The sequence below is a fragment of the Abramis brama genome (assembly GCF_963993115.1).
Source record: "Abramis brama genome assembly, chromosome: 9".
Lineage (NCBI taxonomy): Eukaryota > Metazoa > Chordata > Actinopteri > Cypriniformes > Leuciscidae > Abramis > Abramis brama.
The window spans coordinates 31,755,797-31,780,313 of record NC_139971.1 but is presented as its reverse complement, the minus strand read 5'-3'; the positions used below and the strand labels follow the sequence as shown (position 1 = coordinate 31,780,313).

At 37.7% G+C, this 24,517-nt stretch overlaps 1 protein-coding gene across 1 annotated transcript; it reads right to left on the bottom strand.

Moving 5' to 3' along the window:
* Positions 1 to 1,851: 1,851 nt before the first annotated feature.
* LOC311090031 (monocarboxylate transporter 13) lies at positions 1,852 to 23,041 on the bottom strand. Its single transcript, XM_084125132.1, has 8 exons — positions 22,988 to 23,041; positions 18,191 to 18,287; positions 16,815 to 16,871; positions 13,149 to 13,239; positions 9,342 to 9,598; positions 8,756 to 8,899; positions 6,111 to 6,953; positions 1,852 to 4,050 (listed from the first exon to the last, which is right to left on the bottom strand). Exons 5-8 carry the CDS (start codon positions 9,589 to 9,591, stop codon positions 3,878 to 3,880), a joined length of 1,410 nt encoding a protein of 469 aa, XP_083981258.1. The 5' UTR covers positions 9,592 to 9,598; positions 13,149 to 13,239; positions 16,815 to 16,871; positions 18,191 to 18,287; positions 22,988 to 23,041; the 3' UTR covers positions 1,852 to 3,877.
* Between the last annotated feature and the right edge of the window lie 1,476 nt (positions 23,042 to 24,517).

The following is a 24,517-nucleotide window of genomic DNA, read 5'->3' as shown; positions in this document are numbered from 1 at the left end:
AACTGTCTAACAGAGTCATCCTAATTTAATATTTCCTCAAATATTTCAAAAACTGTATTTCCTTTCATATCTTCATTAGGGCCACATCAGTCTACTGGTTCTCATTGGAGTTCATACCAAACTTTCTACAGCTGTTCCTTTCACTCCTGTTTAGGACAGCCCCTCTCATTTGTCCCCATTATAGGCCCACCCAACCGAGAACAACAGAAAATGAGAGAAAGAGAGAGTAAGAGAGATCTCTTGTATCTGTTTTCTGTGTTCTACAGAATAAAATAAGTTATATAGATATTCAACGGCATGAGGGTGAGTAAATAATGACAGACTTTATTACATTTATCAAAACAATTTCTTTTAATGTTGGTCCAGCCTAAACATTTTTTATTACAGAGGTTTAACTAATTTTCTCACGTCAATTTTGTTCATCATTATACACAATAATATATATAATGAACAAAAAAGAAAAGACTGGTGTCATAACATTACTAGATCACTAAGACTTAGCACTCCTAAATGTCCAACATAACTGAACTTTACACACTAACATGTCCTTCATTTTACTGAAAAAACAAACAAACAAAATAACACTTAATCCTAAAATGTACTCTCATAATGCAGTCCCTTGAAAGGTATGCTGGGAACTACAGATCCGCAGCCCAGTAAGTTGTCAGCAAAAAAATGATTCATGTAGTTTTAACACATGAATGAAGTAAACTTCTACTTTAAATTTGAGGTGGATTGAACACAATGAAATTAAGTTCATGTCACCTTTAATTCATTTAACTGAACAAGCAGAACTAAATTCGCAATTGCAAGAAAAGTCGTAACTGTGAGTTTAGGCCCATGTCTCGTAATTGTGAGAGAAACTAAATCAAAATTCATAATTGCAAGGGGTTATGAGATAAGTTTTTAATATTTTATTCCGTGGTGGAAAAAAGCTTCCATAAATATTTGATGGTATACAAGTTCAATTATTTTTCTACCTCATAGTGTGTGCAGAAAGAGCAGCCTGTCCATTTTTAGTGCAGTATAATTTCGTAAAAGTATTGTAAGCCTAATAGATCTTAAAAACCACTGGCTTATGATGCTTTTGGGAAATGCAGCCCTGGTCTGTCTGTGTTTGAAAGGTTGTGTTTGCTCAGTCTGTACATAGTATTTACCTATTCTAGTTTCTTACTTTGCAAAGAGTTGGTCACATTAATCAGCTGTTCTGACACTTTGAATTTTCTGTTCAGAGACAGGCAGAATTCCAATTTGTTATAATTTCTGTCCAATTTCTCAGGTATTTTCCTTTTGTCTTTGATATTAGATTGTCTAATTCAGTTTTCATCCTGAGGCTTCACTGAACGTTTCCATCAAGCAAGGTCACACATGCATCATTCTAAAAGGCTGTTTCTGGGGTTCCTGTCTAACTTGGACTATATGAAGGTCAAAGTGAAGAGGCCAGGATTTACGGGAGGGAGATATGTCTGGAGAAGCGGATCTGGGATCTGTTATTCCACTTTACTCCATCAACTGTTTCCAATTACAGACTTCAAAGGACTCATCGCCTCAACTGTGTTTAAAAGAAAGGATTGCTCAGGTCACAGGAAAACAGCAAGAGGACTATTTTCTCTCATTACAGCATTATTTCTTCTTCTCGTTGGGATTTTCTGATGGGATCAAGTGTCAAAAACTATATACAGCATAACTTCAAGGCCTATTTCTACTCGAAGTAATAAATCCACAGTGAATTTACAGTGAAATGTCAATATTATAAAGAAAGATAAAATTATAAGATCAGTGTTTTTAATTGTTAATGAAAAATATCAAAAATCATTGTTTGGTATTTGAAATAAAGCCAAAATAAAATAAAATATAAATATTAGATGAAAAACATCTGAAACTGAAAATATAAAAATAAAAGCTCATTCTATTACTCAATTTGACGATCATGATAAAAATATGAACTTATTTTGTGAATATCAGAATACACAGCTTATACTTTCATTATTAAAACTAAAATTAAGTCCATTGAGTGGCCTCTTTCTTTGTGTGCATGTATGTAGTTTACTGTCGGTACTCATGTGTTAAATTAAAGGGAAATGAGGGAAAATAAAATATAACAAAATAATTTAATATAAGGGAAAGTGCAAACAGTGAGCCTGTGAATGTGAACAGACTAAAACGTCAAGAACGTTTTCATTTGTATGCCGTTGAAGGCTCATTTTGTCTAGAGCATAATGTTTGCTTTCTCATATTCATGGTAACAAGCATATTGAAATTTATTTCTGTTATTTAAAAAACAAAAAAACAAATCCGATTTGGAAAGCCACTTATCTGTGATACACACAGACCAGCATGCAGACAACACATCAAAGTGCAGATGTTAGGAATAGATTATTGAGAAGAAAAACAAATGCTTTGATATTTTGTAAAGATGGTTTAGCTTTGAACGGTTGCCGTTTCATCACACTGTATAAACGGAAAAGATCTAGACAGTGCTGTCTATCGTGTGGTTTTCTTCAGCAGGATGTGCCTCTGTTTTAGTCAATGCCTTCATGGTTATCCCATATAGATTCAAGATTAAGGTATTTTAAAGCTTTTGCAAAACAAAACACACTTTAATATACTGTTTCCCCCTATTTTATGCTCTATTAAACGGCTGTTTTAATTCCATGTGAGTCTAAGTATTTTTTTAAATGCATTATTTATTTATAATGGTTTAAAATATGTAATGAGGAAAACATGCATTTAAAACAGTTTCACTGTCCATCCTGCATTTCCCCTTTTCAATGTTAGAGGGCGATCAATGATAATGTTTTCTGAAACTGTGGCACGTCCTGATTTTGCCGAGTTAGACGGGTTCCTGGGTCAGCATATGTTGTTGATCCTGAAACAAAATTCCTGCCTGAAAATGTAATCCTAAGCTATCCCTATATACCCCTAAATCTAACCCTACCCACAAGTTATCCCTAAAATCAGTGGGAAATGATAGGTGAATAACACTGACATAGAAGCACCTAACCCTAAGCCTAAACTTAACATAAACTGTAAACTTGTCCCTCAAATCTGATTGGTTTATTGGAATGTTGTTCCAGGATCAACAAAGATGATGATCCACTTGGTGAAATCAGGTTCTGCGAAACTGTGGGACGTATTTGACATCCAGACCAGTGGATGGAACTTTAACCTACATAAAATCCAAGTTTCAAACACAAATTTGAATTTGTGCAGTTTTAAGCAGACAGACCAAAATCCATTTTTCATATTATTATACACAAGAAATTGCAGATATTGTTCTTGACTGTGATCATCTTTGGCTGAAGCTAAAACATGAGTCAGCTTCCATTAGTCCATTAAGGCAGTCCATTTTCCAGACTTACTGGAGCAATAGATCTGATGAAGTATTGCTTGCTATGGCATCATTATAGGACTACATGAGAAGACTTCCCAGAATGTTTCACTTAGGTGAGAAAGGTCTGTTCATTTTTCCTTCATAGAATGGACAGATCAGATCAGGTTACACCATCACCCATCACTTACAGATCTCTAATCATAATCTCTGCTTAACCGCGACATGTGTGGTGAAACATGAATGCATCATATTTGTCCACAGTAGTAACATGACACTGCAAAATAAATATGTGACCCTAAATGCACATTCCACTAGAGCAGGGTTCCTCAAACTCGGTCCTGGAGGGCCACTGTCCTGCACAGTTTAGCTCCAACCCTGATCAAACACACCTAGCTGTGAGTTTCTAGTGATCCTGAAGACATTGATTAGCTTGCTCAGGTGTGTTTGATCAGTGTTGGAGCTAAACTCTGCAGGACCGAGTTTGAGGAACCCTGCATTAGAGCCTTCTCTTACTAACTTCTTCCAAAGTTGGAACTCTTGTTTTCAAATCAGATCCTCGCATCCTTTCCCGTTGTCCAAGTTGACATCTTTTCCCTTTTCCATCCCTTTTTTGTTCATCTGATGTAATACAAGCAAAAACAAGGCAGAGACGAGAAGAGCCACGCCTGCCATCAGGAAACCAGCACCATAGTCACTCATTTTGTCTATGAAGATTCCTGTAGAAACAGTAGGAGAAATTATTTCATCATTGTCAATTACGAGTTTCACTTAGAGTAAATGAATGCACAAAATATAGCTTAAAAATAATAAAAAAAGAAAAAAGAAATATAAAAAGTAATTCGAATAAAAAACACTCATGCACTCATAAGATATATATTATATATACGTTGTTTTCCTGTAATACTGAAATACTGCTATTAGCTTGCAATTAAAACACATACTTGCCCATACAAAACTCACCTCAACCAATTCTATAGGCTGATGTAAGTGGTTGCAAGGGCATTTGTATGCAGTTTCTAGGGTATTCTGGGAGGTTGCTTAGGCACAATAGCGACGCTTGCCTAAGCACCACTAATTAGCCTACAGTTGTTCGTTCATCATCCCACCTCCCGTTTTTATGCCCAACCTGCTTTCTGAATGCACATTTCACTGTACATTATTTTAAATGAACAATCAATTAAAGCACCGAGGAACAGAGCCCCTATGAAGTCAGTGATGCAGTGATTATTTGAGTCATCTTTTATAATGCCACAGTAAAGGAGTTTTCCAACCCGATTAAAAGTCACTGAGAAAAACTGCAGCAGAGCTAATTTATGGTGTAATTACACTGCCGGTTATGGAGCCCAGCAGACTAAACTCCTAACCTGTAGTGCCAGAAAAAAAAGCAATTCTCTCCACCCAACCATTAGTCTGTGCTCTATTTAATGGACTAAAAAACCCAAGAGATTCATATAAGGTATATTAGTCTTCCAGTATACAGATATGGACATGGTTTTGGCAGTTGATACCTCTAAAAAGACAGATGCGGCTTTTCGGGATGATTTAGTGTTGAACTGCCTATAGCGAGGGAGAGGTTTTTGGCTGCACAGGGGGGAACTCTTCCAACTTGTGCCATGTTCAGGCAGATGTTCTTAAGTGAAAAACTGTTAAGTAAGGGCAAAATGTCATCATCTTCACATTACAATACCATCTATTTGAAGTTGCCCTATCAGAGCTTATCATCTGGTAATCAATTACAGCTATTAAATGTATGTTGTTCTTGGCTGGTAGTTTGTTTGTTGATTCTTTGGCCACTTTTGTAGCTCCGCTGATGTATTGTTGCACTACTGTTTTTTATGTGTTCTGAGCAGCGGGCACAGAAAAATTACAGCCAATGAAACCAAATGAATGGTTTAAGATTTGGTCAGGGCAGTCAAAGCGTAGCTCGCTATTGAATGGGGAAAAGCCATTTATGTAGTGACCAATAATCCATGAAATTAACACAATAGCCGAGTGCATTTCTTTGAAAGGCGATGCTTTATGAGAAGATAACACAGTATTACTGTAAACTGAATCCTGCCAGGCATTAATGAGAAACCTCAAATATGATGAGGGAAGGGAATACATTAGGATGACTGATAAAGTGCTTTCTATACAATAAAACAGGACATCTTGTGTTTGCACAATGTTAGACTGTAGAGTAACTTCAGCAAGCCATTTGTAGGTAGATGTCATAATAACCTACTCAACATATAAATAAAGAAACAAATTTATTTAAATAAAAATCACAAATTTATCACAAATATAATATAATAAATATAATATATATATATATATATATAAATATGTTTGTTGATTGTTTATAAATCACAAACATAATATAACAATAACTAATACAATTATTAATTATAATTATTAATAATAATTAATTACACATCATTTTAATTATATATTACATTATATTTGTGATTTATTTAAATGACACAATCAACTAATAAAAAAAAATCACAGATAAAATATAATAAAATAACATTATACAATATAAAAAATATTATTATATTTTTGTTCTGTGTCTTACAAATATATATCTAACAAATATATATATATATATATATATATATATATATATATATATATATATATATATATATATATATAGGCTATATATATATATATATATATACAGTATACGGTTTATAAATATTTAAATTATTTAAAAACAAACTCAAACTTTATTAAATTATATGTGTCTGCTCAGGATAGTCACTATTGATCATATTACTTATAAACATCTCACCTGCCAAAGGTGGTCCAAGAAGGCCACCACTGCTGCGGATGAGCATGAAGAAACCCAGAGCACTCCCTAGCCTCTCCACCCCCACCACTTCCGCCAGTACTGTGATGTGAATGGCCACGGTCGCGCCGAACACCAGTCCGTAACCCGCACTGAACAGCGCTAGCTGGGTGAAAGTGGTAGCTAGTGGGCAGAGCAACAGAACAATGCCCAACAGAATCACTGTGACAGTCAGCTGATGGACTGTCTTTACCAGCCGCAGATTAGCCACCCACCCGAAGAGCAGCCGTCCTAACAGGTCCAGCACCGCAGAGATGGACATGAGAGCGGCTGCCTGGTATTCCTCCACTCCTTGACTGCGGGCGTACGGTACCAGAAAGAGAGCTGGAGCGAAGAAGCCAAGAGCAGCAAAGACACCAAACATTGAGTAGACCATGAAGCGAGCGTTAACAATAAGAGTGTAGTCCATGTAACTTATGATTTTGACCTTCAGTGGATCAGATTTTTTCGAGTCTGAACTGTTTTTTGAACTAAAGTCTGTGTGAGTTTGCGATAAAAGCTCCAGCTCATGATCGTCCTTCTCTACCAGCTCTTTAGAAGGAACATGTCTGTTGAGTGGTCTTAGAAGAGCTCCGCACAAACTCAAGTTGAGCTGCAGAGCTCCCAGGATCAGCATCGCTCCCCTCCAGGAATACTGATCCACCATGAACTGGAAGGATGGGGTCAGGACGAAAGTAAGGATGCACTCTCCTGCACTGGCCAGAGCGTTGGCCACTGGCCGTCGCTTTTCAAAGTACCAGCCTAGCATGGTGACAGTAGGGGTCCAGGTCAGGGCATAGCCGAATCCTGCAGAGGACAAAACGAAAAGGACATTTAGAGTAAGCATTTATTTCTTTGACAAGTCATTGATTTTGTAGGGTAAAACGTTGTTCAAATGCTACTGGCTAAATGGACAGCAGTATTGCAAGGTTATGTGTATTATGAACATCTAGCAACACTTACTAACTGAATACACATTTATTTTAAAACATTGTGTTATAGCAGTCATGGAACATTTTGACCTGCAAGTTGTGCTACTGCTGTAACTTACACACTAGACCTTTAGCATGATATTGAGCCAGTGGCCGACTACAAGACTTTTAAATTATCATTCAAAAGTTTGGGGTCAGTAAGATTTTTTTTTAAATGTTGCAATGTTTGGAGCTCATAAAACATTTTGTTGAAAACAGTTGTGCAACTTAATATTTTTTGTAGAAATTATGACTTTTTTATATTAGGATACTTTGATGATACTTTAAAATATTTAATTATTTTGTAACAATGCAAAAGTCTGGTCAATTTAATGCATCTTTGCAGCAAAAAAGTATTAATTCCTTTAAAAAAAGAAAAAAAGAGAAAAAAAAAACTTTTGCTGACCTCAAACTTTTTAATGGTAATATATATTAACTTTTAGTTAACATTTAGGGCCAGGTTTAGCCTACTAACAGATTGCTCCAGCGCAAACCCTCTTTTGGCTTTAAAAAAATACTGTCAGGATTTACTAAAGACACGCAGTGAAAAATTAGCGCTGAAAAGGCGTGGACAGTTATTTTTGCGGCTGACCTCATTGCATACATTGTAGGAGTTTCACTTTCAGGCGCAAAATTTATGGGAGGAGAGTATTTAAATTAATCATGCAGGGTGATTTACTATGGTTTGCGCTCATCAATTTAATGGTGTTTACGCCATTATTTACCGCCCAAAAAAGCACGTCTTAAACCAGACGCTACCTGGTAGATTGCGTTGGTCATTATGGAAAAGATCTGATTGCGTTTGTTCTTTAATTTGCACGTCGTCAGTAGATGACGCGAAGAACTTTCCACTCCAACGCCATCTCATGTCCAATTCGTACGAATTCATAACCCCAGTGATGGATATAGGTTTAGGGGCGGGGTCAGGGGTAGGTCATTCCTAGTCTACGATACGAATTGGGCAACTTGTAAAATATGTACTATTTAGCAAAAATAGATAAATCGTTACGCTAATTTTCCCTGTTTAGTAAATCTGGTCCTTATAGTGTTTTATTAATCTGACAAAACCAGTAAATTTTTAGAGTTTGCAGCTTAGATTTTTTGCAAATTGTGCAAAATAATAAGTGCATAATTAGTGCGTAATATTTAAATAATAATTAAGATTGAATTTAACTGATTAATAAATAAGAATAAAGCAAACCAAAATCAAAATAATTGCACATTAATACTAAACTAAGAAAGTGGCAATAATGAATTTAACAAAATGAATAACTTACTTAAACAAGTAATAAAGAATGATAAATTAAAGATAAATAATTAGACAACATGTGCCAATAGTGATAATGAACAAAACAAATTTTCATCGTTTTTAACTCAACTAGCCTAGTGGGCAAAATGTTCTTTCTTTCTTTCTTTCTTTCTTTCTTTCTTTCTTTCTTTCTTTCTTTCTTTCTTTCTTTCTTTCTTTCTTTGCTCCTACAACTTTCCTGTCTCATCATATGCCTTTCTCTCTCCCATACAGCCGCTATAATTGGCTTATGACCTTTTCAAGTTGTGAATCAACGATGAAACAAGGGAAGCGTGAAAGTGTGTGTGCAGGAGCACAGCCATATGCTCTACTGCTGGCTGTGCTTTTACCTGTAAGGAACCCCACAGTTATGTACAGCTGTAGCAGATCCTGGGCATACGACCCGGCCACCATCCCAATGCTGCTCAGCAGACCCCCCGCCATGACCACTGGCCGATGGCCGAAGTACGCGCTCAATGCAGAGCCTACAGGGGCTGAATCACAGACAAGCACACAGTTATGACATACTGTACCGCCAGTAGCCAAGTGCTCCGTCAGCCCATGTAAAGCTATCATACTGGGAGACAGAGAACTGGAGGATAACACAAACTCATATTTCTAGTCTCCTGCTCTGTTAGATATATTTCAGCCTCACAATGTTTAAAGGTCTGATGGTGCCGGAGAACATGAATGTGGCTCTAACAAATATTAAAAAGATTACAGTGAGCTTGTGTGTTGGCATGCATCTTAATCACAAATTAGATCAACAGTGAAGATCAAGTGTGACAAAGAGTTTTTACCACATCTTCATTCTGACATTTACAAATAAATAAACAAAGTCCATGTCTGCAGTTAGGAATTCAAAGGCAAAGGTTACTGAGAGTGTAAGTGAAGGGAGCCCCCTGCTGGTTGAAACTGAACTTGGTACATACATACCCCCAAAATGTACCGTTGCCACAGAGATGGATGTGATCCATGAGCTTGCAGTCGCTGTGGTTGCAAAGTAGTACTGGATTTCTACGAAGAACACACCAAAGGACTTGATTACACCGAAAGTCAGCCCAAAGACAAGGAAGGTGGAAAGCACAATGAACCAGCCATAGCCTCCATCCGGGGGACCTGCAGGCTGAACTATTCTTCTCTTCCCTTGTAGTTCCATTGGAAGCTCAGAAGATAAGTTCATCATCTGCCATCTAAAAAAAGAAAAACATGTTTTTATAAAAATGGAAACGCATAAATCCACACTGCCCAGTCAGCACTGATGTTCTCTGAGCCCAGTAACACAAGACGAAAGTGATATAGTTCATCAATTATTATCTCTGTGTCAAAACAGCTGAAGAATGATTAACTACAACATGCCATAATCACATTGCACCAAACTGAACTAATGTTGTGTGCACATGTTTTTTTTGTATGAGGCAATGAATATGTAACCTCTGTGAATATACCTAAGAATAGTGAACACACTGTGAACATGTTTTACTTGGCTAACCTGCACCCACAAACAGTGAGATAACTAGTTTTTCAGTAAAAATTGTTTTTACTGCCAGAAGACATGGTTAACATTCAGCCTTTAGCATCTGAAATATTAGGGCGGCTGACATATTTGTCCTATTTAATAACCATTGCGTATATTGCAGGATGGTAGTTATCAGCAGTATTGTGTAAGTTACAAAAAGTAACTTACAATAATTAATTACTAGCCACAAATTACACCTTCAACAGTGTAATTAGATTACTGTACTAATTACTCAAAGTATTGCAATACATATTACTAATTACTTTCTAAATCAACCCTGACCAGTGGAACAATGCAAGGATAGACAGGAAACTGCTCTTTTCATTCTTTCAAATAAATAATAAATAATTGCATAAATTATTCTTGAACTGACCAACGTATTTAAAGGGAGAACGTTTTTGTGCCCAGGTCAGTGGTGTGCCCCCTCGGGACGGAGCATGTAAAAGACATCAATCAGCTCCTACCAGACACCCCACGAAACCACTGTAACATCCCTGCCACCTCTGGTGATTTGGGGGGGAGCGGTTTCCAGCGAAATGTTGGATGTTCTGTCGTTTCCTGTTATCGCCCAGTACACAGAACATTCAACACCCTGATCTCTGTCAGAACGCTCAAGTTCAAGATGTTAACTATCATGATGATCATGCCGCAAATTCAACATTGCGATTGGTTCATCACTTTCGATCTAAAAGACGCATATTTTCACATAGAAATATTGCCACAACAGGAACAGGAAGTTCCTGAGGTTTGCTTTCGGGGGCGAAGCTTACCAATATCGGGTTCTTCCATTCTACCTAGCCTTGTTACCCCGCATATACACAAAATGCATGGTTGCACCTCTGGCTTCGCTGCGACTCCAGGGTCAATCCACATTTTTAATTACATAGCTGATTAGCTGATACTGGCCCAGTCTCAAGAGCTTGCTCTTCGACATCGAGATGGATGCTCGCTCATCTTTTCTCTTGGGGGCTGAGACGCAATACCAAGAAAAGCATTCTCTCTCCCGCTCAGAGGGTAACGTGCTTGGGGGTTAAATGTGACATAACTGCGCTTAATGCTTTGTGCACTTTCTAAAATCTGTGTTTATGGTAAGGGTTATGCACTGCGGTTTTGTTCCCTGTCTCTGTGACTCAGACCCGTTTCCTCACCGTGGGTCCCACTCAAAGTGTGTGTTGATGTCACAAGATGCAAACAACAGACACTTCCCGTACAGTGGCCGTCCAGCCCAAGGGATATGGTGAGGTCATCATCTCGATTGGCACTCTAATTGCCTCAAATTGATACCTGTATTTCTGGCCCTGAAGTACTTCCTCCACCAGTTAAGAGGTTACCATGTCCTAGTGTGGATGGACAACACTACGGAAGCCTCCTAAATACATCGCCGGGGTGGTCTGCGTTCGCGCTGTCTGAACAGACTAGTGCAGTGTGTTCTGTTTTGGGCTCAGGACAAGTTCCTGTCTCTCAGGGCGATTTATATCCCCTGATATCTCAATGTGGGAGCAGATCTACTGTCCAGGCAGAGAAACTCCACCCCGAGGTAGTGAAACAAATCTGGGAAAGATTTTACGAAGCAGAGGTGGACCTCTTCGCCTCCCAACAGATAGCGCAATGTCCCATCTACTTCTCTCTGAGTTACCCAGCCCCCAATTTATGTGCATTTATGGCCCAGAATACGCCTGTATGCGTTTCCCCTGGTTTCTCTGCTCTCCGGAGTTCTGAAGCTCTGAGCTCTTACTGAAAGCGCTGTGTTGGCCGAACAGAATTTGGTACTCTGAGATAATATCTTTCCTCGACGGCTCGCCCTGGGCAACACCGGAAAGGAGAGGGACCTTCTGTCTCAAGCGCAGGGGACAATATTACATCCCCGGCCCGAGCTGTGGAACCTTAATGTTTTGCCCCTGAAGGGTACCAACTGGGGGACACTGGGCTTTCACCTGAAGTTACAGAGACCATTATCAGTGATAGGGCTCCCTACACTAGAAGTTATGGCAATAAATGGTGTGTCTTTGAAAGGTAGTGCACGGCACGTAATGCAGATCCAGTTAACTGCCAGATGTCTTCAATTTTGGAGTTCCTGCTGGAAAAATTAGCAGCAGGCACATGCCCTACTGCTCTCAGGGTTTATGTGGCCACTTTATCGGCTTGCCACGCCTTGATTGACTCTGGAAGAATCCTCTGCTCGCCAGCTACGTTCGTGGGGCCAGGTGACTGAGGCCCCCTTTAGAACCAAGATCCCTTCATGGGACTTAGCTATAGTTCTTGAGGGTCTGGTTGAATCTCCCTTTGAGAGTCAGCGCCTGACAAGCTTCTCACTCTAAAGATGTTTTTTTTCTTATGGCTATCACTTCTTTGAAAAGAACTGGGGATTTGCAGGCTCTGTCTGTCTCGCTATCCTGCTTAGACTTTGCCCCAGGAATTGTGAAAGCAATTTTGCATCCTCATCCTGACTACCTCCCTAAGGTTCCTCTCTCAGCCGTACATCCAGTCACTCTTGAGGTCTTCTGTCCTCCGCCGTTCACAATACCGGATCAGGAGAAACTTTACAGACTGTGTTCAGTCCGTGCTCTTCAGGCCTAAGTTCACCACACTAGCCAGTGGCGTAAGTTAGAGCAACTATTCATTTCTCATGGGGGCCGAAACAGGGGGATGGCCGCCACAAAACAGACAATTTCACATTGGGTGAGGGATGCTATTGCCCTTGCCCATGAGGCACGCGGTCAAGCTTCTCCAGTAGGCATCAGGGCTCATTCTACCAGGGGGAGTCGCTTCTTCCCGAGCCTTGGTGGGGGGTGCCCCCCTGCAGCATGTTTATGATGCGGCAGGCTGGTCCTCTCCACACACATTCATAAGGTTTTACAGTTTGGATGTTCATGCTACTCCGGGCTCACACGTCCTTAAATCAACATCACAAGCACATGTCTGAGACCTTTTGAGCTCACACTACACAACGTGAGGGGTCCAGACACCCCCAGTGCGGCGGCATGGGTATTCTCATTACCATAGTGCTGAATCAAGCGTAGCATTGAGTGTAGCTTTTGAAAGGGAACGTCTCAGGTTACTTGACAGGGTTACAGTCAAGTAACCCGAGACGATTTTTTTTACATAATATTTTTTTTATCATGTTTCAACCAATTAAAATATAATAAGGCACTATATTCTGCATCACAGCTGAAGGAGTTGCAGTGGTTCTAGTTATTATATTCACAATACAAATGTGATCTTACCTCTCATAATATCTGTTGGCTGAAAAGACTCCTCATTCCCATTTCCAAGTCCTGTCTGGCTCATCTTCAGTGACAATGCGTATTCATACTACTGTACACAGAAACGCAAAGGTCAACACAGGGAAGATGTAAGAAGTGGGAGGTAACCTGCTTGGTTGTAAAGCATTTTCATATGCAGTATTGTACAATGCTTCCAGCATGTGAGTAGATCTTTTCTCTTTCTGCTGAAGGAGATACACAACTGCTGTGGCCGAGCTTCACAGGTCCTCACTTGGATGATCTCTGGACCTGAATATAAACAAGCTGTTTTGTAAATGGATTACCCTGGACAGAAATGTGTGTAGCACATCATTCTCTAGAGTGAATAATAACAAGATGTGCAGAAATTAACAATTAATTATAGACTAAATCACCTTTATCCTACCCTACTTTTTTTAGATAGGATAGTAAAATACATTTCACTAAAGTTAGCAACCACTCCAAGCAGAGAACCACAGCTTCTTTAATTATATCATTTTAAACGTTCCTAATGATAAATATGATGAGCTTTCTGGTGCATTCAGCATTGTAAAACATGTTTTGTTAGATACACGTAAAATGTGCTTCATGTGATAGCATCTAAATTAACTGGTTTATACAAGTCAAACATATTATTTATTACTGAAAAATCCTGAATATATTAGCCAACAACAATAAAAAGTCATTTCTAAGGATCAGATAAAACTGCACAAGAACTGGACGAGAAAAGAAAAGTACAGACATCAGCTTTTAGTTATACTCCAATAGGATGTCCAACATGATTCCTTCTCATTTTAAGATCCCAGAGTTCCTTTAGTATATAATAATAGGATTTTGAAGATGAGATGGTCAAATAAAGAATTTTCTTCCAAGAATTTGTGCTGCTTGTAAGTTCAATACTCAGTAAACAAATCTATACATAATATTATGCTGCCTGACTGTGGTTTGAAATAGCATTGTCCAAGGTCCTCATATAGGATTTGAACTTTTTTTGGAAAGAAAATATTTAAACAGTCTTTTTTTTTTTGTATCAAGATGATTGATCAAACCTGTAATCTTGGGCTTGAACTACTGACACTCAACTAAAATTGAGGCATAAACAGTATTTTACCCTGAGAACCAAAAACAGTTAATTAGTCTGAATCTCATCTCTCAGCCACTGCTCTGAGTTCATTGATTAGCGGAGGTCATTTAAGCTTCCTCTGATGTTTGATCTTCACTGCTTGGAGTGTTTTGAAAAACAAATTAAAAGGAAGGAAAATTAAATAAGCTCAGGGGCCAGTAAAAAACTTGTTTCATTTGATGTCCTCTCTCCCTTTATGCATGTAAAGTAGGAAGAGTTTCCTAAAAGGAAGGTTAAACTGTCAAATGTGCATAAAAACGGGCAACTTCAAATTCATTCAGCTGTAATTTTTGGCTCCTGGACAGGCACTTAAACACTATTAATTATAAAATAGATGGCGAAAAGTATTACAGAAATACTATCAAATACATTGTGCATACTAAACAGGATGTGGATAATAAAAATTAGACCAAACATGCATGCTCATAAGCATATAGAAGAATCAAATTAACATTGTTTGCACTACAATACCTGTTAAACATGTTAATGTGACACATAATGTAGATGATAATTAGGGCTTGACATTAACTTTTTTGCTCACTAGCTACCGTGTCTAGTGGTTTTTCAAAGTTACTAGCCACTCAGCATTTTCACTGCAATTTTGACACCGATACCATGAGGAAAAACTGCCATATAGGTATTTTTAATATTATCTCATAATTTAGCAGCAGGTATATTAAGCTGCTGTCACTTTAAGACCCGACTTACAGATTCATTACACATATATGTTTTTTGTCTCAACGGTAACATAACTGTTTACGTGAATACTCGCCAAGACTACACAAGTATTTTGACATTATTTTGTGTGTATTTGTTAACTGTTTAAGTGCAATAAGCAGCGAAAAAGATCTCAATTTAGTACTGAGGGCGGCTTTATGTGCGCACACTTTGGGCACGAGCACAAAATCTGTGGGAATTAGTAAAATTATGCACAATGTGCGCAATCCCAAATTAGTTGACATGTAGTTGCAAAGTTACTTAGAGTTACTAGAATGTCTAAAGTGGACCATCAAAATAAAGTATTACCGATCCTGGTTAACTGCCAAGACTGGCAGTACATTGGGAAAAAAGATGAGAACTCAGTTATTATGACATTGACACTAACATTATTGATTTCTATTGAATTTATAATAGAATACTGAAAAGAATACATGCAGTGTAAAAGCATGAAAGCTTGATAATGTGATTTATGAGTGAAAGTAATATTTATCTTGCATAGATAAAATTACATATTGTTGGCGCCAATAGCCCCATGGTTAATGCGCCGACATATAGCGCAACTGCGCCTCTGGCGACCCGAGTTCGATTCCCAGCTCTAGGTCCTTTGCCGATCCCCTTCCCCTCTCTCCCCACCCCACGCTTTCCTATCAAAATCTCTACTGTCCTATCAAATAAAGGCACAAAAAGACCAAAAACATAACTTGCAAAAAAAAAAAAAAAGATAAAATTACATATTGGCTTGCATCCCTTTACTTTTCAATGCGTTTATCTACCAGAGCTAAACATGATTTCAGCATTGAAAGTCTCAAAACACATGCATACAAATTGAATCGTCATAATAAACTGCAATTAGACAGTATCCTAATAATCAATTTTACACACAATTTATTTTAGATACTGTAGAATTAGTAACGTCTGACATAATGTCATAAGTAGACACTTATGTCAATGACTCTTAAAATGAAAATCTGCAAAAGTCAATAGTTGGTAAGAATTTATTAGAGGTCTCTTATGCTCACCAAGGCTGCATTTATTTGATCAATATACAGCAAAAATGTATTACAATTTTAAAACGTAATTTTTTAATGTAATGGCAAAGCTGAAGTTTCAGTAGCCATTACTCCAGTCGTCAGTGTCACATGATCATTCAGAAATCATACTAATATGCTGATTTGGTGCTCAAGAAACATTTCTTATTATCAATGTTGAAAACAGTCGTACTGCTTAATATTTGTGTGCAAAGTCTGCAAACCATAATATATATATTTTTTTTAGGATTATATGAACAGAATGTATATGAAATATAAATCTTTTGTAACATCATAAATGTCTTTATACTCTCCCTTCTGATCAATTGAATGCGTTTTTCTGAAAATAGATTTTTATTTAATTTCTTTAAAAAAATATTACTGACCCCAAACTTTTGAATGGTAATGTATTTCTATAGGATAACCATAACTAGAGAAACTGATCATTTTGGTTGAACAGCACTGAAAAGTTAAGATAACATACATCAGCTTTGGGGTTAAATGTTGCATGTCCCGTTTAAAGCTTCATTGGTTACATGTTCTCCAGTCTTGGATGAAATCCAGTTAAAAAGGACCAACTGTCAGCTAGTTAGTTATCGAATATTGTGCAGTGCCTGATTAGCTGTGATCTTTTACTCTCTGGACACGCATCAGACTACCCATGGTCAACAGACCTTGGCATCTTGTTTAATGATTTCATATTCCAGACATGAATATGGACGTGTCTCATAATATAAAAAACTGCAAGTATCTTAATCAGAATGATTTTCAACTTACTGGATATCACAGCAGGGATGAAATAATGCAGATTAATCTCTGTTTGGGTGCTGTGACCTGCAAGGTGTTAAACAGAAGGTTAGCATTAGCTGAGCAGAGGATCGTTCATCATAATGAGGTCTATATGTTCAGGATCCCTCTGATAGGATGAAAATGTGAAGACACACTATGAAACCAATTAGATAATGTGGACGAACAAGATTAGATACGTATTAATCCTCTGAATAGTTCAGACCAGTTGAGTTCTATGTTTTTACATTGTCATTGATAGAAGGGCATCCTCTTCTGGCAGTCCTTCCACTCCAGTGGCTTTCACCCAAAAAGCACAGGTGTCTTTGCACTTACCCAGATGGCTTTGCTGTTGATTACAAAACCTGAGTATCATAAAAAGACGAGAAGCCTGCCACACAGGATATCTTTGGAACATGAAGATCATCTAAATCACAATTATACTGAAATGGCTTTGTTAGAATACTATCTCAGAAGCTTATGTTACAAGGCATATTCATTCCAGAATGAAGACAGAATGTACATCCTTTTTCTTTCTTGGATACAAAGTTGCTGGGCAATTTTGGATATGAATCAATGTAATGTAAATTAAATTGAGGTGTTATTCTTCCAAGCAATACTTCTTCCTTTATTTTTGGATTAGCTGTCCTACTAGAGAGGAGAAATCTTATCTTAAAATTAGTATGGAACACATGATAGCTTGGAAAAACCTGACCAGTCTATTCAATCTAAGAAAAACTGGTTTAGAATAGTGTAAAACTGGTTTAGATATACATGCATTCTCTTTTTTTTGCCAATTCAAATCATTCAAAATAATTTCTGTTTGTTGGAGTATGTTAGTTTTGATTTCAGAATTGAATTTAGAATTACTTTTAAATTGAATTCAATTCCTTAATTCAAATGGAATGTAAATAGCATTCCATAAAAAGTAACTAACACAATATTTTAAAAGTAACTTTCCCCAACACTGCTCATATACTGTTACTGCTTCAAATGGACTTTGTGTCATTCAAAATAAAGTCGTCTTCTAAAATAAATTATCAAATTAAAAATTGATCTGAAGACTGCTGAGCGTGTCCTAATAATTACTATATTGCAAATGTGTTTATGCTTCTAACCGATTCTGTTCTGTTGTTTTCATCTGTATAAGGTGTGACCCCTCTGTTATCCTAATGGTTATGTTTTGGTGTCCATGGTGACCATCTGTGCTCCTCAAGAGGATTTGGTGTCACAGCACCAAAAACATCCCTTCCCCCTTATCTTAACAAAGCTTAGCATTACACACTGATGGAAAAATAACAGACTTAAAGACTGAGCAACGTTCTGGGCTAACATGTCATGCAGTATAGGAAAAAAATATGTCTTACCTGTAGCCATCAGGTGTGTTGTAGCACTAAGCCTCTGGTCTGCTGTGATGATGTCAAAACTCCATAGGTTAAATAAGATGATGAGAAAAGGGTGGAGCTTATGTAAATGAGACAGAACACAAAAGTGGGTTATTATATGGCTGTATATTCAGAATACTGAATGATGTAAGTGTTTGTTTTGCATGTGAGTTACTTACGCCATTTGTAATTCACAGCTTGAATTTATTTAGGGTTTGAATTTAGGGTTTATATATTACGAAGGTATAATTTACTAGAAGAAAGTAAGTTTTGATGTATACATGCATAAAACATTATACTCTTCTCAGCAGCTAGTATCAAACTATATAGTTTATGTAGTAATATGTAATATGAATTACATTAAATGAATCACTGTTCTTTGAAAAACTTTCAATTGTGCAAAAAGTTAATGACTGATGTCACAAAATATGGTGTAAACAACACCATTTAAGTCTTATAAAACATAGCTTTTCCTTCGGTCTTATTTCAGACTTTGCAATCGCTGCACACTTGTGTGTTTTTCAATGTCTATAACAAAATGAACAAACCAAAAACAATCTTGGTGCCCTCCATCAGAACTGTGTTTGTCCAACCTTTCTTTCATATTCAAATATACAGTATTCTCAAAAGAATGCAATTGATAACATCTCAGCCCAGAAACAAGACAATTGTGTCCAATTCTATATTGTAGTCACAAAAATCTTTAAATTGAGCAATGATTTGACCCATGCTCTCAGTGCTTGCAGTTCACTGAATGTTCACAGCATCAAAGTCTATAACTGGAAACCAGTTTGACTTGTTGCTGTGCACAAAATGCCAAATGCCTTCTTGCAAGTACGATGTCAGGCACTGTAATTTGCTCTGGCCCCCTTCCTGTTCGAAGGAGTGATGAGATACTTAGTAGACTGTCCTCACTCAATGGCTGGGTGTTTAAGTGGTGTCTGCAAAATAATATAGGGTTCATAGACAATTGGAAAAGTTTTTGGGGCAGACCTGACCTGTTGAAAAGAGATGGTATTCATCCCTCCTGGGATGGTGGTGCTCTTCTCTCTAGTAATATGGCACATATAGGCTTAGAGATCAAACATGACAATCTGGAGCTCAGGTCAGGAAGCAGACAGACTAGCTAAACCGACCGTCTGCTAGCTGTCTCACGTCACAGAGGTCAGATAAATCCCATCACACAGAGACTCTTTCACCTAGACAATAGATGTTTAGAAAAACAACTGTTAAGAAAGAAAACTGAATGGAAAAAGAACTTCTTTACCTCCTATTTGTGCAAGAATCTTTAATGAGAACAATTACAATGGCCATTATGTACCAAATAAAATGGTCAGCCGGATTGCCATATCTTGACTATCCGTCCAAAGCCATGGAATGATTTAAATTTGATCTCATTGATCTGCAACCCAGTGACAAGGGGAGGTACAACTTTTAATTTTCCCTTGCAACAAAACAAGTGGCGCAAGTGTTATACTCCTCTGGGAGCGTCAGCTCACATGAGATCTGATCAGGGAAGTTATTTTACTGGACATGTGGAAATGATTCCTTGACTTATGGAGATCTGACCTGCCTGGAAAACCAAACATTCTGCTTGAAGGTGCCCGAGGACTTCTCAAAAGGTCAGTTAAACATCCTGGGGAGGACACAGACGTTTCCACAAAGTATAAAGACACTTTCCACTCACACTTTTTGCTCATGACCAAAACACAACAGACTTGGTGCAACAAGTCATTCTACAAACTCAATACCAACGCAACCAAGTGCAGGTGGAAGCAAGCCCGACCAAGAGGATCGCAGACATCATGTCCCGCTGATGCAGCATCCACTCAGCACAGTACGCCTACACCTAAAGAGACTGTGTGTCACAGAGGTGCATTTTGCAGTGCTTTCATCTTCCATGTTCAACCTGTCTTAATGCTGTTAGTTCAGGTGAGTACTTGACTCCTGCACCCATCGACTAGCGCTGCTAATTACAGGTGTCAGCCCTATGAACACTCTGAAAATAACACCCAAAATGCGGACACCGGAAATGTCCAAAAATGGCCCCAAGAGGCTAGGGGAGGCCTGTAAGACTTGATTTTCCTGCTAAGAAAAAAGCTGAGATCAAACTCCCTACAATAAAACGCACACCTGGAGAGAAGAACTCAAAGAAAGAGCACAGGACATCGCCTAGCCCAAACTTATCTCCTTGTTTATATATGCATCCCCCATCTCCCTACTCCCTTCCTTTCCCCCTGATTCAAGTCACTAAACGTTCACTGAGAATGTCTATATATCAGATATGATGTATCTTGTGAATCCATTGTTTTTTCCTTTTCATGTTTGGTATCATTTTAAATGTCTCAGTGGGATTGGTAAAATGGTCTCAATTTCATTGCAGTCATTATTATGAGAAAGATAGAAAATTTAGGAGAATTCTGATAATTATTTCCTCTCCCCCGAAAACAGGTGTAACCTGTTATTTCTGAATTGGCTTCTAATTGTTTACTTGTGTAATTCATGAAGTGGGAGAGAGGCCGCACTATGCTTAAATATATTTTTATTTTTATTTGCACAGGCGCGTTTCGGCGCGTGCCTTCTTCAGTGTGAAGTTGAACTAAACTAAAAAACGAATAAACGAGCTGGTTTTCATTTCTCGTTATTCCATTCCAAACAGGAAAAGAAATGATCAAAAAGTACACGGACCTTCCTTGGTTACGATTTGTATACAAGTTGTATATTTATGTAAATAAGTATCTTGGGGTATTCTTTTCATCTCGTTTCTCACTGTAATAAATGATCACTTTACCTAAATTAGACTGGTTTGTGTGAGATGTTTTCCAGTACACGTTCAGTGTTTTGATGTTGCACGCCTTATTCTCCCTAGACTTAGGCTAAAAGGTTTGTAACAGTCCCGAATGAACAGATATTTGAAAGTATGGGATACCCAGAATAATCAAATATCTAAATTATTCAATAACCAATGTATATGATTCGTTTCTAATAAGAAGCACAATATAAATTTGAAAATCATTTGAAATTGGAGTCAGATTAAGTGTGGAGCTAAAGTAAAATTAAAACTAAATTCTAATAAATTAAGTGAACTTCACTGGAGCACTGAAAAGACATAAACACATTATACCTCGTTGGATTCCACAGTTGGGCTAATGGGTGGCCCTTACAGTTTACTCATGCAAACACTTTAAATTTGTGTTTTTTATCTCAAGGTTACAATCGGTTGATATTAAATTTGAATTTTATATTCGTTTGAGCACCAAATTAGAGGTTATTTTAAGGGTGTTATTTTCACTACAGTCTGTGTGTTTCACTGATCTAAATTTGAAACCCTTGATTCATTACTCTGGAGTTCAACCTCACCATCTGCCTAGCGTCACAGATAGCACTCAAAGCCCCAAGCTCTCTAATTTACATGAGCAGAGAGATTTAGTCAACAAAAAACGTATACTATCTGTCCAATCAAAATGTCAGAGCGTGGACGTGCACACGGCGTGCATATATACGTGCACAGGGAGACTAACACAAGATGATGGTTTTCTGTGCATTTCCACCCATGCGAAATGAAGGGCCCATCAGGAGCTTATTCACAGTCTGTGCTGATAGTTGATGATTAAGACTCAATCCAGCCCTGTCACAGCTGAGAGGACACAAAGTCTTCTTCTACCGCTTTTCCCTATCTCAGGACTGATCAAGAATTACACTGTATATCTAATATAGGCATTTGGAAGGAGGGAGGAGGGGGGGCCATTTTTAATCCAACTGGACTACTTTCTTTTGTCCAACCATTGATATGTTTGAAGATAAATAGGGCAGTCACACTTTATTGGCAGGCTTGATTGATTCCGTGAGATCCCTGTGGACAAGTTTTCTTGTTTTTTTGTTTGTGTTTCTTGAATGTGGCGTTCGATTTCTTGATTTTAGGCAAGCTAACATCTGGCAGTGATCCAGAGAGAGACTGATGATAGTGATGATATCTCTGCTGGAGCTGCTCAGGAGAGATGAGAGAAAGGAAATGAAAGCCAGTTCTGCAAGTATGATATCAGACTAGTGACTAAAATTGAATGGAATGACAAGATAGCATGATGTATTATAGTTTGTTAAAGTATTGTACAAACAGTTCCCGGACGTTATGATCCACTAAAACATGTCTGACATAAGGCATAGAAACTCATTATATAGAAATAAATAATAATAACATTGTTGTTAAACAGTTAAGAATATTATTGAAAAATAAATAAATAAATAATTATTTTACAAATATTAAAAATAATTATAATATTTGAATTCATAATAAAGAAATACTGTTTTTAGTACAAAAAACAGTAATCAAATATTTTCTAGTTTGCCTCTATAACCATATTTTTTTAAACCAAAATGTCTCCTTATTGCAGCCATTTTGCACATTGCAGTTTCTCCCATTCTCTTTTCTATGTATTTTTAAAAGTCTGGAGACTTTTCTCCAGTTCTAATGCACCTGCTGAAAATAATAGGTAGGGAACTAGTGCGGAGTGTACAAACCCTTAGGCAAGGTGATTATAAATCATGAATGAAATCATCAGTCCATTTTTCTCTGGACATTTTATGGATTCACCACCATCCTTCATGAGGTCTCATGAAGCTCATTAATACATTACAGTCTCATAACTGATTCGGGGAGATTTCTACATTCCCTGACATCACATCATTCTGGTCACCATGACCACTAGAATAGCTCTGTGGGCTATTTAGAGTGGGCTTTGATCTATTGGTTCTAGGATGTTAGAAGTTGGGACTAATTACCCATGGTGATGAGATGATTAACGTGGTCCTTTAATCTGCCCTTAAAGGCAATAATCATCAGTGTCCCGTGTCTTCTTACAATCTCTAGATATATGCTTCATCTCGAACCTCCACCTGTCTCTCTGATCTTGTTCATCGTCGGCCTCTGTAGAACATCAGAACAAGTTTGTTATAGCAATTACAGAATGTCAGTGCACTTCCACATAAAGAAAAGCTATAGTTTATGAGTACTACTTTAGCTTAAATGTGCAGTTTACAACAGAGGGAATATGGAATATATGTATGGGATTCAATGTAATGCACTCAACCTAACCTTCCATTTCCAGGATGATGAATGTATTAATATCTGATAATATCTTATTTAGAGATGATTTTAACATCTTGATTGGATGTCAAGTTACATTTTTTTTTTTACTTACATTTGAATTAAAATAGCAAAACAACCACATTTATGTCAAGGGTCAAGAATTGTGAGGACTCAGGGAGCTTTGAAGGGCTTTATTTAATAAAAAAATAAACAAAATAACTTAAACCTCCCTAATGAGGAAAAACACAGTCCAGGGTAGCAGGCAGCGGGACTGGAGCAAGGCACGACAAACAGACAAGGCTTCCACATGAGACACATAGATGACGATCTGGCACAGGACAGCGAACAACAGGAGAATAAAAAGAGAAGAAAATCAGAAGAGTAACAAGAGAGAGCAGGTGAGGCAAATTAACCAATAATCAGGTAACAAGAGGGTGGGGCCAAGACTAGAGACTGACAAAAGAGCACATGGCACACAGAAGCAAAGTGTGCTCGCACAAACCCACAGGACAGAAGAGAACATGGCAGACAAACACACCACAGAAAACAAGACACAAGACAGACAGAAGTGCACGGAGCATGGATGTCAGGACCCCGACACCGAAGCCGAACCAAGACTAGACTGAAGTGTCAGGATCCAGACACCACGCCTCGAACATGCAAGACAGCCTAGAGAACGCTCACACAAACACATGAGTGTCAGGATTCGGTCACCAAACTAAGAACAAGATCAATTAAGGTGACAGGACCCTGACAATTAATTTATGAGAAGTCCACTACCCGAATTAAACATGCAACTTGGTGAGGTCATGTGACAACAATGTAGTATATTATTGTTTAAAATAATCATTTTATAATGCATAATGTTTTACATATTTTGTAGTGTTTTCGGTATATACTGTGCAGAAGGCCTATGCAGTAAGATATAATTTCAATCTGAACATAGCCTTTGACATTAAATCTGTTTATGGGATAATATACTGAAATTCAATATCATAAATCATCCAGTTTAGCTATTTCAAGCACCAGAGTTGAGATTCAAAGCTTGCTGTCGTGCAATGGTGCAATACAGTGAAATTGTGACTTTGCAGTAATTTTAAAGTCTCTATTCTATTCTGTTCATATCATTGACTTTATCATATTAGTATTTACTAGCATTATTCATTGACTCTCTTCAACCTATTTCTGTCTCAAATGTCAAAATACTTTTTTTCTTAAAGAGG

What these genes read in the sequence shown, in the direction of transcription:
- LOC311090031 (XM_084125132.1), bottom strand. Translation starts at nt 9,591, where the DNA reads ATGATGAACTTATCTTCTGAGCTTCCAATGGAACTACAAGGGAAGAGA. An exon ending in GGCAACGGTACATTTTGGGG is followed by an intron (nt 8,900 to 9,341) that starts GTATGTATGTAC and finishes TCTGTGATTCAG; the next exon opens with CCCCTGTAGGCTCTGCATTG. An exon ending in TCTTGGACCACCTTTGGCAG is followed by an intron (nt 4,051 to 6,110) that starts GTGAGATGTTTA and finishes CTGTTTCTACAG; the next exon opens with GAATCTTCATAGACAAAATG.